General features: G+C 45.4%; 1 protein-coding gene across 4 annotated transcripts in view; it reads right to left on the bottom strand.

Annotated features, from left to right (window-relative positions):
* Positions 1-13,021, bottom strand: part of arid4b (AT-rich interaction domain 4B) — a 187,036-nt gene that overhangs the window by 50,272 nt on the left and 123,743 nt on the right. For all 4 annotated transcript variants that reach the window (XM_031799895.1, XM_031799894.1, XM_031799896.1 and 1 more), the window contains exons 12-16: positions 12,166-12,238; positions 6,955-7,049; positions 4,361-4,458; positions 3,261-3,510; positions 1,870-2,123 (exon numbers count right to left, since the gene is read on the bottom strand). In XM_031799895.1, coding sequence (XP_031655755.1) covers positions 1,870-2,123; positions 3,261-3,510; positions 4,361-4,458; positions 6,955-7,049; positions 12,166-12,238 — 770 coding nt within the window. The remainder of the gene's footprint in view (positions 1-1,869; positions 2,124-3,260; positions 3,511-4,360; positions 4,459-6,954; positions 7,050-12,165; positions 12,239-13,021) is intronic.

Below are 13,021 nucleotides of genomic sequence, written 5' to 3'. Positions count from 1 at the left end.
AGTAGAGCTCAGCCAGAACAATAGAGGGGTAGTAGAGCTCAGCCAGAACAATAGAGGGGCAGTAGAGCTCAGCCAGAACAATAGAGGGGTAGTAGAGTAGAGCTCAGCCAGAACAATAGAGGGTAGAGGGGTAGTAGAGCAGAGCTCAGCCAGAACAATAGAGGGTAGAGGGGTAGTAGAGTAGAGCTCAGCCAGAACAATAGAGGGTAGAAGGGTAGTAGAGTAGAGCTCAGCCAGAACAATAGAGGGGCAGTAGAGCTCAGCCAGAACAATAGAGGGTAGAGGGGTAGTAGAGCAGAGCTCAGCCAGAACAATAGAGGGGCAGTAGAGCTCAGCCAGAACAATAGAGGGTAGAGGGGTAGTAGAGTAGAGCTCAGCCAGAACAATAGAGGGAAGAGGGGTAGTAGAGCAGAGCTCAGCCAGAACAATAGAGGGGCAGTAGAGCTCAGCCAGAACAATAGAGGGAAGAGGGGTAGTAGAGTAGAGCTCAGCCAGAACAATAGAGGGGCAGTAGAGCTCAGCCAGAACAATAGAGGGTAGAGGGATAGTAGAACAGAGCTCAGCCAGAACAATAGAGGGTAGAGGGGAAGTAGAGCAGAGCTCAGCCAGAACAATAGAGGGGCAGTAGAGCTCAGCCAGAACAATAGAGGGTAGAGGGGTAGTAGAGTAGAGCTCAGCCAGAACAATAGAGGGGCAGTAGAGCTCAGCCAGAACAATAGAGGGTAGAGGGGTAGTAGAGTAGAGCTCAGCCAGAAAAATAGAGGGGCAGTAGAGCTCAGCCAGAACAATAGAGGGTAGAGGGGTAGTAGAGCAGAGCTCAGCCAGAACAATAGAGGGTAGAGGGGTAGTAGAGTAGAGCTCAGCCAGAACAATAGAGGGGTAGTAGAGCTCAGCCAGAACAATAGAGGGGCAGTAGAGCTCAGCCAGAACAATAGAGGGGTAGTAGAGTAGAGCTCAGCCAGAACAATAGAGGGGTAGTAGAGCAGAGCTCAGCCAGAACAATAGAGGGGTAGTAGAGTAGAGCTCAGCCAGAACAATAGAGGGGTAGTAGAGCTCAGCCAGAACAATAGAGGGGCAGTAGAGCTCAGCCAGAACAATAGAGAGTAGAGGGGTAGTAGAGTAGAGCTCAGCCAGAACAATAGAGGGGTAGTAGAGCTCAGCCAGAACAATAGAGGGGCAGTAGAGCTCAGCCAGAACAATAGAGAGTAGAGGGGTAGTAGAGTAGAGCTCAGCCAGAACAATAGAGGGTAGTGGGGTAGTAGAGCAGAGATCAACCAGCAGGTTAACAGTGGTTAAAGAGGGTTAACTACCTAATGAAGCTAGCTAGCAGACTCACAGCCGCAACTCTTTAGCTGACAGGGAATGCCTATAGTATTATGTCATTATGTTTAAGGCAACATAAGTATCAAGAGTGAAACATATATATTTCAAATGGAAAATGCTATTTTTGCATAGATACCGAGTACTGGCATATTCTTTGTGTGCACCACATGTTCTCTGCTCTTTCAAGGACCTGTCTTCTGCTACTGATTAATGTTCTACAATAATTGGAAGTTTAGTTAATGAATACACGACTGAATGATATCGGGCCTACTATTCCATCAGAACGTCGTGGGCATCATACCCGATCGGCTGAAGACTTCCACAAATACAGACACATCCTAAGGATATCACCACTAGGGTTGCAAAATTACAGAAACTTCCCTAAATAAGCTTTTCCAGAAATCCTGGTCTGAAGATTCCCTTCCTCCGACCAGGATTTCCTGGTGATTTCAGGAAAGTTTCTGTAATTGTGCAACCCCCCCCCCCCCTCCCCCCCATCAACAGCACAGTCTACTACCCCAGCCCCAGGGGGAGAGAACCACCTACCCAGAGCCAGAAATGTCCTCCTCCTTCCCAGCCTCCTGCTCCTCATCGTAAGGCTCCAGCTTTACTCCCTCCTCTCTGAGGCGAGCAAATGAAGGGCCGTCTTCATCATCAGAGCCGTGCTTGTGATGGTCGTTTCCTTCCTCATCATCAACACCATCATCATCATCATCATCACCACCTTCTCTCTCAGCCTTCTGCTGCTCAGCCTTCAGAGGTTCCAGCTCTGGTCTGTTCCGGGTGAGCTCAGTCTCCTCCTGTGGGGAGGGATATGATGTCCTTACTTCATACCCTGTTAATCAATCATTATACTACCTCACGCTAAACATGATCCTGATGCCAAAGATGCTAAAGATGATCCTGACGCCAAAGATGATCCTGAAGCTAAAGATGATCCTGACGCCAAAGATGCTACAGATTATCCTGACGCCAAAGATGATCCTGACGCCAAAGATGATCCTGAAGCCAAAGATGATCCTGACGCCAAAGATGATCCTGAAGCCAAAGATGATCCTGACGCTAAAGATGATCTTGATGTTAAAGATGATCCTGACGCTAAAGATGATCTTGATGTTAAAGATTTTAAAGATGATCCTGATGCTAAAGATGATCCTGATGCTAAAGATGATCTTGATGTTAAAGATGATCCTGACGCTAAAGATGTTGAAGATGATCCTGATGCTAAACATGATCCTGACGCTAAAGATGATCCTGATGCTAAAGATGATCCTGATGCTAAAGAGGCTAAAGATGATCCTGACGCTAAAGATGATCCTGATGCCAAAGATGCTAAAGATGATCCTGACGCTAAAGAGGAACCTGACGCTAAAGATGATCCTGATGCTAAAGAAGCTAAAGAGGATCCTGACGCTAAAGAGGATCCTGACGCTAAAGATGATCCTGACGCTAAAGATGATCCTGACGCTAAAGAGGATCCTGACGCTAAAGATGATCCTGACGCTAAAGATGAACCTGATGCAAAAGATGATCCTGATGCCAAAGATGCTAAAGATGATCCTGACGCTAAAGAGGATCCTGACGCTAAAGATGATCCTGATGCTAAAGAAGCTAAAGAGGATCCTGACGCTAAAGAGGTTCCTGACGCTAAAGATGATCCTGACGCTAAAGATGATCCTGACGCTAAAGAGGATCCTGACGCTAAAGATGATCCTGATGCTAAAGAAGCTAAAGAGGATCCTGACGCTAAAGAGGATCCTGATGCAAAAGATGATCCTGACGCTAAAGATGATCTTGATGTTAAAGATGATCCTGACGCTAAAGATGATCCTGATGCAAAAGATGATCCTGACGCTAAAGATGATCCTGATGTTGTTGGGAACTGGGCTGGGTGCTTATACTGACAGTGAGAGAGAGAGAGAGAGAGAGTCCAGTACCTTGCAGACGATGGGCTGAGTGCTGCTGGTCTCTGAGCAGCACAGGTTCTCTCTCTCAGAGTAGCAGGCTTTCCGTTTCTGCTCCTCTGCTGAGCTTGAAGAGGCTACAGGTGGGACAGAACTGTCTCCCCCTGCCTCCCCCGTCTCCCCCTCAGCCTTGCCCCCCTCTGCCTTGGGCTGCTTCAGTGGAAGGTCCATGCGGAAAGTGATGGCGCAGGAGGTGCAGTACTCCTCAAACCCATACAGGTACCTGAGGAGGATTACCACACCATAACAACAATACAGGTACCTGAGGATTACCACCACACCATAACATCAATACAGGTACCTGAGGATTACCACCACACCATAACATCAATACAGGTACCTGAGGATTACCACCACACCATAACATCAATACAGGTACCTGAGGATTACCACCACACCATAACATCAATACAGGTACCTGAGGATTACCACCACACCATAACATCAATACAGGTACCTGAGGATTACCACCACACCATAACATCAATACAGGTACCTGAGGATTACCACACCATAACAGCAATACAGGTACCTGAGGATTACCACACCATAACATCAATACAGGTACCTGAGGATTACCACCACACCATAACATCAATACAGGTACCTGAGGAGATTTACCACACCATAACATCAATACAGGTACCTGAGGATTACCACACCATAACAACAATACAGGTACCTGAGGAGATTTACCACACCATAACATCAATACAGGTACCTGAGGATTACCACACCATAACATCAATACAGGTACCTGAGGATTACCACCACACCATAACATCAATACAGGTACCTGAGGATTACCACCACACCATAACATCAATACAGGTACCTGAGGATTACCACCACACTATAACATCAATACAGGTACCTGAGGAGATTTACCTCACCATAACAACAATAAAAGGTACCTGAGGATACCCACCACACCATAACAACAATACAGGTACCTGAGGATACCATACCAGACACAGCCTGATTGTATCAATATCACCACAGCGACTCAAGAGGGGTCCCACTAAAATGTACGGTATCAGTGGTAAACAGATCAATAGGCTCTGACTACGTACTTGCGGTAAGCACATTTCACATTGTAGCCGGCGGCAGAGTTGAGAACAGGGATTCCCAGAGCCTGGTAGACAGTCTTCCATACGGATCCACTCTCAATCTGCTCAGGACATGAGAGGACATGACACAGAGGGGACAGGACACAGAGGACAGGACACAGAGGACATGACACAGAGGACAGGACACAGAGTGAAACAGGGAACAAGAGATACATGTTTGTCAGAGAGAAAGACAATGTGTCTGACTAGAAGATGAACTAAAAACAAAGGCTGGTGAAATCTAAATGGAACTACATCAATACATCACAGGGAACTACAGCACATCAATACATCACAGGGAACTACAGCACATCAATACATCACAGGGAACTACAGCACATCAATACATCACATCAATACATCACAGGGAACTACAGCACATCAATACATCACAGGGAACTACAGCACATCAATACATCACAGGGAACTACAGCACATCAATACATCACAGGGAACTACAGCACATCAATACATCACAGGGAACTACAGCACATCAATACATCACATCAATACATCACAGGGAACTACAGCACATCAATACATCACAGGGAACTGCAGCACATCAATACATCACATCAATACATCACAGGGAACTACAGCACATCAATACATCACAGGGAACTACAGCACATCAATACATCACAGGGAACTACAGCACATCAATACATCACAGGGAACTACAGCACATCAATACATCACAGGGAACTACAGCACATCAATACATCACAGGGAACTACAGCACATCAATACATTACAGGGAACTACAGCACATCAATACATCACAGGGAACTACAGCACATCAATACATCACAGGGAACTACAGCACATCAATACATCACAGGGAACTACAGCACATCAACACATCACAGGGAACTACAGCACATCAATACATCACAGGAAACTACAGCACATCAATACATCACAGGGAACTACAGCACATCAATACATCACAGGGAACTGCAGCACATCAATACATCACATCAATACATCACAGGGAACTACAGCACATCAATACATCACAGGGAACTACAGCACATCAATACATCACAGGGAACTACAGCACATCAATACATCACAGGGAACTACAGCACATCAATACATCACAGGGAACTACAGCACATCAATACATCACAGGGAACTACAGCACATCAATACATCACAGGGAACTACAGCACATCAATACATTACAGGGAACTACAGCACATCAATACATCACAGGGAACTACAGCACATCAATACATCACAGGGAACTACAGCACATCAATACATCACAGGGAACTACAGCACATCAATACATCACAGGGAACTACAGCACATCAATACATCACATCAATACATCACAGGGAACTACAGCACATCAATACATCACAGGGAACTACAGCACATCAATACATCACAGGGAACTACAGCACATCAATACATCACAGGGAACTACAGCACATCAATACATCACAGGGAACTACAGCACATCAATACATCACATCAATACATCACAGGGAACTACAGCACATCAATACATCACAGGGAACTGCAGCACATCAATACATCACATCAATACATCACAGGGAACTACAGCACATCAATACATCACAGGGAACTACAGCACATCAATACATCACAGGGAACTACAGCACATCAATACATCACAGGGAACTACAGCACATCAATACATCACAGGGAACTACAGCACATCAATACATCACAGGGAACTACAGCACATCAATACATTACAGGGAACTACAGCACATCAATACATCACAGGGAACTACAGCACATCAATACATCACAGGGAACTACAGCACATCAATACATCACAGGGAACTACAGCACATCAACACATCACAGGGAACTACAGCACATCAATACATCACAGGAAACTACAGCACATCAATACATCACAGGGAACTACAGCACATCAATACATCACAGGGAACTGCAGCACATCAATACATCACATCAATACATCACAGGGAACTACAGCACATCAATACATCACAGGGAACTACAGCACATCAATACATCACAGGGAACTACAGCACATCAATACATCACAGGGAACTACAGCACATCAATACATCACAGGGAACTACAGCACATCAATACATCACAGGGAACTACAGCACATCAATACATCACAGGGAACTACAGCACATCAATACATTACAGGGAACTACAGCACATCAATACATCACAGGGAACTACAGCACATCAATACATCACAGGGAACTACAGCACATCAATACATCACAGGGAACTACAGCACATCAACACATCACAGGGAACTACAGCACATCAATACATCACAGGAAACTACAGCACATCAATACATCACAGGGAACTACAGCACATCAATACATCACAGGGAACTACAGCACATCAATACATCACAGGGAACTACAGCACATCAATACATCACAGGGAACTACAGCACATCAATACATCACACGGAACTACATCGCAGGGAACTACAGCACATCAATACATCACAGGGTCCAATTAGAAGTGAGGGTTAAGATGTGGAACACCAATGAACGTCATGATAAATGTGTGGTACTCACATCATGGAAGCCTCCCAGTTGGTGCACCAGTCTGTAGAGCTTAAAGAGGTCCAGGTTCCTGTAGCCCAGCACGGGCTTCTTGTTGATGGGGGTTCCTACAGGAGGATAAACACAACCTAACGCTTAGTCCCTGAAAGCCCAGTATAGATTATCTCAGAAGTATTGCGCACGTTGTATTTGTGCTTCCTATTACTTTATTGTTTATAAACTCAGCAAAAAAAAGAAACGTCCTCTCACTGTCAACTGCGTTTATTTTCAGCAAACTTAACATGTGTAAATATTTGTATGAACATAACAAGATTCAACAACTGAGACATAAACTGAACAAGTTCCAGAGACATGTGACTAACAGAAATTGAATAATGTGTCCCTGAACAAAGGGGGGTCAAAATCAAAAGTAACAGTCAGTATCTGGTGTGGCCACCAGCTGCATTAAGTACGGCAGTGCATCTCCTCATGAACTGCACCAGATTTTCCAGTTCTTGCTGTGAGATGTTACCCCACTCTTCCATCAAGGCACCTGCACGTTCCGGGACATTTCTGGGGGGAATGGCCCTAGCCCTCACCCTCCGATCCAACAGGGCCCAGACGTGCTCAATGGAATTGAGATCCGGGCTCTTCGCTGGCCATGGCAGAACACTGACATTCCTGTCTTGCAGGAAATCACGCACAGAACAAGCAGTATGGCTGGTGGCATTGTCATGCTGGAGGGTCATGTCAGGATGAGCCTGCAGGAAGGGTACCACATGAGGGAGGAGAATGTCTTCCCTGTAACACAATGACAACAAGCTCAGTCCGATGATGCTGTGACACACCGCCCTAGACCTTGACGAAACAGATCGATCCCGTTCCAGAGTACAGGCCTCGGTGTAACGCTCATTCCTTCGACGGTAAACACGAAACCGAATATCACCCCTGACAAAACCACCAGTGAAGAGCACTTTTTGCAGGTCATTTCTGGTCCAGCGACGGTGGGTTTGTGTAGAAAGGCGACGTTGCCGGTGATGTCTGGTGAGGACCTGCCTTACAACAGGCCTGCGAGCCCTCAATCCAGCCTCTCTCAGCCTATTGCAGACAGTCTGAGCACTGATGGAGGGATTGTGCGTTCCTGGTGTAACTCGGGCAGTTGTTGTTGCATCCTGTACCTGTCCCGCAGGTGTGTTGTTCAGATGTACCGATCCTGTGCAGGTGTTGTTACGCGTGGTCTAGCTGTCCGTCCTGTCTCCCTGTAGCATCTTAGGCGTCTCACAGTACGGACATTGCAAATTATTGCACTGGCCACATCTGCAGCCCTCCTTGCAGCATGCCTAAGGCACGTTCACGCAGGTGAGCAGGGACCCTGGGCATCTTTCTTTTGGTGTTTTTCAGAGTCAGTAGAAAGACCTGTTTAGACCTCTAAAAATTCAGTGTCCCTCAAGGTTCCGATTTAGGACCACTATTGTTTTCACTATATAGTTTACCTCTTGGTGATGTCATTTGAAAACGTAATGTTAACTTTCACTGCTATGCAGATGACACACAGCTGTACATTTCAATGAAACATGGTGAAGCCCCAAAATTGCCCTCCCTAGAAGCCTGTGTTTCAGACATAAGGAAGTGGATGGCTGCAAACGTTCTACTTTTAAACTCGGACAAAACAGAGATGCTTGTTCTAGGTCCCAAGAAACAAAGAGATATTCTGTTGAATCTGACAATTAATCTTGATGGTTGTACAGTCGTCTCAAATAAAACTGTGAAGGACCTCGGCGTTACTCTGGACCCTGATCTCTCTTTTGACGAACATATCAAGACTGTTTCAAGGACAGCTTTTTTCCATCTACGTAACATTGCAAAAATCTGAAACTTTATGTCCAAAAATGATGCAGAAAAATTAATCCATGCTTTTGTTACTTCTAGGTTAGACTACTGCAATGCTCTACTTTCCGGCTACCCGGATAAAGCACTAAATAAACTTCAGTTGGTGCTAAATACGGCTGCTAGAATCCTGACTAGAACCAAAAAATGTGATCATATTACTCCAGTGCTAGCCTCCCAACACTAGCTTCCTGTTAAGGCAAGGGCTGATTTCAAGGTTTTACTGCTAACCTACAAAGCATTACATGGGCTTGCTCCTACCTATCTCTCTGATTTGGTCCTGCCGTACATACCTACACGTACGCTACGGTCACAAGACGAAGGCCTCCTAATTGTCCCTAGAATTTCTAAGCAAACAGCTGGAGGCAGGGCTTTCTCCTATAGAGCTCCATTTTTATGGAACGGTCTGCCTACCCATGTCAGAGACGCAAACTCGGTCTCAACCTTTAAATCTTTACTGAAGACTCATCTCTTCAGTGGGTCATATGATTGAGTGTAGTCTGGCCCAGGAGTGGGAAGGTGAAAGGAAAGGGCTCTGGAGCAACGAACCGCCCTTGCTGTCTCTGACTGGCTGTCTCCCCTCTCTCCACTGGGATTCTCTGCCTCTAACCCTATTACAGGGGCTGAGTCACTGGTTTACTGGTGCTCTTCCATGCCGTCCCTAGGAGGGGTGCGTCACTTGAGTGGCTTGAGTCTCTGACGTGATCTTCCTGTCCAGGTTGGCGCCCCCCTCGGGTTTGTGCCGTGGGGGAGATCTTCGTGGGCTATAATCAGCCTTGTCTCAGGGTAGTAAATTGGTGGTTGAAGATATCCCTCTAGTGGTGTGGGGGCTGTGCTTTGGCAAAGTGGGTGGGGTTATATCCTTCCTGTTTGGCCCTGTCCGGGGGATATCGTCGGACGGTGCCACAATGTCTCCTGACCCCTCCTGTCTCAGCCTCCAGTATTTATGCTGCAGTAGTTTATGTGTCGGGGGGCTAGGGTCAGCCTGTTATATCTGGAGTATTTCTCCTGTCTTATCCGGTGTCCTGTGTGAATTTAAGTATGCTCTCTCGAATTCTCTTTCTTTCTCTCTCTCGGAGGACCTGAGCCCTAGGACCATGCCTGAGGCCTAGGATCATGACTACCTGGCATGATGATTCCTTACTGTCCCCAGTCGACCTGGCCGTGCTGCTGCACCAGTTTCAACTGTTCTGCCTGAGGCTTTGGAACCCTGACCTGTTCACCGGACGTGCTACCTGTCCCAGACCTGCTGTTTTCAACTCTCTAGAGACAGGAGGAGCGGTAGAGATACTCAATGATCGGCTATGAAAAGCCAACTGACATTTACTCCTGAGGTGCTGACTTGCTGCACCCTCGACAACTACTGTGATTATTATTATTTGACAATGCTGGTCATTTACGAACATTTGAACATCTTGGTCATGTTCTGTTATAATCTCCACCCGGCACAGCCAGAAGAGGACTGGCCACCCCTCATAGCCTGGTTCCTCTCTAGGTTTCTTCCTAGGTTTTGGCCTTTCTAGGGAGTTTTTCCTAGCCACCGTGCTTCTACACCTGCATTGCTTGCTGTTTGGGGTTTTAGGCTGGGTTTCTGTACAGCACTTTGAGATATCAGCTGTTGTAAGAAGGGCTATATAAATACATTTGATTTGATTTAAACATGTGATTCCCTATTGGCCCTGGTCAAAAGTAGTGCACTATATATGTGATTCCCTATTGGCACTGGTCAAAAGTAGTGCACTATATATGGGATTCCCTATTGGCCCTGATCAAAAGTAGTGCACTATATATGGGATTCCCTATGGGCCCTGGTCAAAAGTAGTGCACTATATATGGGATTCCCTATTGGCCTTGGTCAAAAGTAGTGCACTACCTATGGGATTCCCTATTGGCCCTGATCAAAAGTAGTGTACTATATATGGGATTCCCTATTGGCCCTGGTCAAAAGTAGTGCACTATATATGGGATTCCCTATTGGCCCTGGTCAAAAGTAGTGCACTACCTATGGGATTCCCTATTGGTCCTGGTCAAAAGTAGTGCACTAGGAAATAGGGTGCCATTTGGAACGCACAGTATATTTGAGATTCTTCAAAGTAGCCACCCTCTGCCTTGATGACAGCTTTGCACACTCTTGGCATTCTCTCGACCAGCTTCACCTGAAATGCTTTTCCATCAGTCTCTAGAGGGGTAGTAGAGCGGAGATCAGCCAGAATATTCCTTGTGTTTCTTGGCCCAGGCAAGTCTCTTCTTACTGCTGTCTTTTAGTAGTGGTTTCGTTGCAGCAATTCGACCATGATTCACACAGTCTCCTCTGAACAGTTGATGTTGAGATGTGTCTGTTACTTGAACTCTGTGAAGCATTTATTTGGGCTGCAATTTCTGAGGCTGGTAACTCTAATGAACTTCTCCTCTGCAGCAGAGGTAACTCTGGGTCTTCCTGTCCTGTGGCGGTCCTCATGAGAGCCAGTTTCATCAAAGCGCTTGATGGTTTTTGCCGACTGCAATTGAAGAAACTTTCAAAGTTCTTGACATTTTACGGATTGACTGACCTTCATGTGTTAAAGTAACGATGGACTGTCGTTTCGCTTTGCTTTTTTGAGCTGTTCTTGCCATAATATGGGCTTGGTCTTTTACCAAATAGGGCTATCTTCTGTATACCACCCCTACCTTGTCACACAACTGATTGGCTCAAACACATTAAGGAAAGAAATTCCACAAATTAACGTTTAACAAGGCACGCCTTTTAATTTAAATGCATTCCAGGTAACTACCTCGTGAAGCTGGTTGAGAGAATGCCAAGAGTGTGCAAAGCTGTCATCAATGCAAAGGGTGGCTACTTTGAAGAATCTCAAATATAAAATATATTTTGATTTGTTTTACACTTGTTTGGTTACTACGTGATGTGTGATTTAATAGTGTTGATGTCTTCACTATCATTCTACAATGTAGAAAAAAGTAAAAATAAAGACAAATCCTGGAATGAGTAGATGTGTCCGAACTTTTGACTGGTACTGTATATAATTTTAGGTGTAAAATGGTATTATTTATATCGCATTGTACAGGGCACATTTGGAAAAGAGACCATGGCCTCAATGTCTTCCTGATAGAGTACAGAATCCATCAAATCATCCAGTAACTGTCGGGCAGAGGAGACTGGTGGGGGGAGCTATAGGAGGACAAGCTCATTGTAATGGCTGGGATGGAACGGTTATCATTTGTTTGCTATGTCTTCAGTTCCATTTATTCCATTCCAGCCCATCTTCCTATCACTCCTCAAACCAGCCTGCTCTGCTGTCAGGTGCAGGGTGGGTACATTAAGTTAATGGGTTGAAATGTTTCATTCTATAAACCGCAGACCTCTGTCCTCCATGAACTTGTACAGCTGCTGCAGGAAGTTGTCTCTCTCCTCGGGGAACGGCTCCACTTCCTCCTGCACACAGGAACACGAAATACCAATAAAGAGCTCAGCTTTGCTCCTCCCACTGAGAAAGATGCGTCATTATCCTGGACAATGTTTATACTATTTGACCGATTTATAGTTCTTTCTATATCATTTATCTACAGCGCAGAACGAATGGGTCCTAGAATTTAACCTTGGGGGAGCCCTTTTCTCGTAAACTGTCCAAACTGATTTTATGCCCTTCTGTGCCAACTTATCGCCTAAACTCAAAGGACACATCTCTCTAATGGCTTAAACTCACTAAAGGACACATCTCTCTAATGGCTTAAACTCACTAAAGGACACATCTCTCTAATGGCTTAAACTCACTAAAGGACACATCTCTCTAATGGCTTAAACTCACTAAAGGACACATCTCTCTAATGGCTTAAACTCACTAAAGGACACATCTCTCTAATGGCTTAAACTCACTAAAGGACACATCTCTCTAATGGCTTAAACTCACTAAGGGACACATCTCTCTAATGGCTTAAACTCACTAAAGGACACATCTCTCTAATGGCTTAAACTCACTAAGGGACACATCTCTCTAATGGCTTAAACTCACTAAGGGACACATCTCTCTAATGGCTTAAACTCACTAAAGGACACATCTCTCTAATGGCTTAAACTCACTAAAGGACACATCTCTCTAATGGCTTAAACTCACTAAGGGACACATCTCTCTAATGGCTTAAACTCACTAAAGGACACATCTCTCTAATGGCTTAAACTCACTAAGGGACACATCTCTCTAATGGCTTAAACTCACTA

The sequence above is a fragment of the Oncorhynchus kisutch genome, linkage group LG20 (genome assembly GCF_002021735.2).
Source record: "Oncorhynchus kisutch isolate 150728-3 linkage group LG20, Okis_V2, whole genome shotgun sequence".
In the NCBI taxonomy this organism is placed as follows: Eukaryota; Metazoa; Chordata; class Actinopteri; order Salmoniformes; family Salmonidae; genus Oncorhynchus; species Oncorhynchus kisutch.
This window is presented reverse-complemented; position numbering and strand designations above follow the sequence as displayed.